The following is a 1,645-nucleotide window of genomic DNA, read 5'->3' on the forward strand; positions in this document are numbered from 1 at the left end:
TTTTGAAACACCAGTTGGGAAATATTTTCTTCTGAGTTATGGTAGAGAGAGAGAGAGAGCTCTGTTCATGCCTTACTTGCATTGTAGTGATGTTCGAGCAAATGGCACAAGTTGTCCTATGGTGGAGCTTCAGAACATGGTAACAGTTCCTGCCAGCCAACCATGTATGGGCTGTGATTCATATGGCTCCAATCTCCACTGGAAGCTGTAATTGGATTGTTTCAAATGAGTTGTATTGATTCATCTGTTTGTCATTGCATAATTTGTCCATTCTTTTTCAGAACTTCGACTGTAAGGATACCTTTTGTTTTCAATTGTTGTTTTATGGAATGACCTCCGATTCATTGATTCAACTGACAACTACCAACAGGCAATCAGACTGCTACTTCAGGTATTCTAATAGAATTGCATCAAAGATAACATTCACGCTTGCTAGCACAACATTGTATTTGAGATTAAGATGCAAATTTTATTTTTGGAGTTAAATATTTCTTTTTTTAAATCTTTAGGTCACGTATCTTGTGAATTTCTAATTAAAAACTTAAGTGATCTGAGGCAGGCGGAATTGGATGGTTTTGATGAGGGTTTGCTATGGTATCTATATACCCTAAAACTGATCCCAGGGTTCTCACACGGGCTTTCTGAGTATCCAAATTCTGGTTAGGGCATATGCTGTATACTAGCATTCCAATAGCATTCTTCTTAGGGGTGGAGAAGACACCATGGCCATGGTCAGCACCTGCTGCAGTCGTCAAATCTCTCAAATTAATGAACTATAATATCATGAGTGAAAAAACATAAACACAATTCCATTAAGAAATAAATGTTAATCTGATTTATCAAATGTTACTAAGACTTACAAAAGTTGCAACACAACCACTTTACTAATAGTTACAAATCGAATCAAAAGAAAGAAGAAAAAAAGAAGAAATCAAGCTTCTGTAGGCATTTCAAAACGACACAAAGGACATGTATTCTTATGTTCTAACCACTGGAAAATGCATTCTTTGTGGAAATAATGGGAGCAAGGCAATTGTGCAATATGGACTTCTTTCACATAGTCCTCCATGCAAATTATACACGTCTCTATCGAACAAGATGCCCCTTCTTCTGCATGGTTGTATTTCTTAATTTCTAAAGCCTCAATCGAAGATCTTGAAGCTGGAATCAGGCGATACCCGTCATCTCCATTTAAATTCATCACCATGGCTTCGAACTCTCCGATTTCTTCATAAAGATCTATGACTTCTACTGTAAGGATACCAATTTCCAGGTAGATGTCCAAGGACCCACTACTATTTTCCTCTATACAGGATTGGGCTTGTTCAAAAGCATATGTAGATATCTCTTGTTTCGTTATTTCCATGGCAGGAATGTTTTGCTCGGTAAGCATAGTATGGATGTGGGACTTGCTTTCTTCAAGGATGAGCAAGGAAGAGAACTGAATATCGAATTCTCCCACGTCTGTTTGAATGTCTATGCTCTCAACCGCAACCAAATTGCCTTCTTCGTCCCGCCTTTCTATGCAAGTAACATTTTCAACATAATAATAGAATTTGACAATGATTTCTAAGTTACCATCAATGGAGCTTATGGGATTTTCCTCAAAACTTGAACACTTTCGAGCAATTGTAACATTAATCAT

At 37.3% G+C, this 1,645-nt stretch overlaps 1 protein-coding gene across 1 annotated transcript; it reads right to left on the reverse strand.

Moving 5' to 3' along the window:
• Positions 1 to 931: 931 nt before the first annotated feature.
• LOC149015526 (uncharacterized) lies at positions 932 to 1,645 on the reverse strand. The gene has a single exon (XM_089156547.1). It carries the CDS (start codon positions 1,643 to 1,645, stop codon positions 932 to 934), a length of 714 nt encoding a protein of 237 aa, XP_089012673.1.

This window comes from Hakea prostrata, chromosome 5 (genome assembly GCF_041222555.1).
Source record: "Hakea prostrata isolate BN-2017 chromosome 5, UWA_Hpros_2, whole genome shotgun sequence".
In the NCBI taxonomy this organism is placed as follows: domain Eukaryota; kingdom Viridiplantae; phylum Streptophyta; class Magnoliopsida; order Proteales; family Proteaceae; genus Hakea; species Hakea prostrata.

Coding starts and splice junctions, on each gene's coding strand:
- LOC149015526 (XM_089156547.1), bottom strand. CDS start 1,645: ATGATTAATGTTACAATTGCTCGAAAGTGTTCAAGTTTTGAGGAAAAT.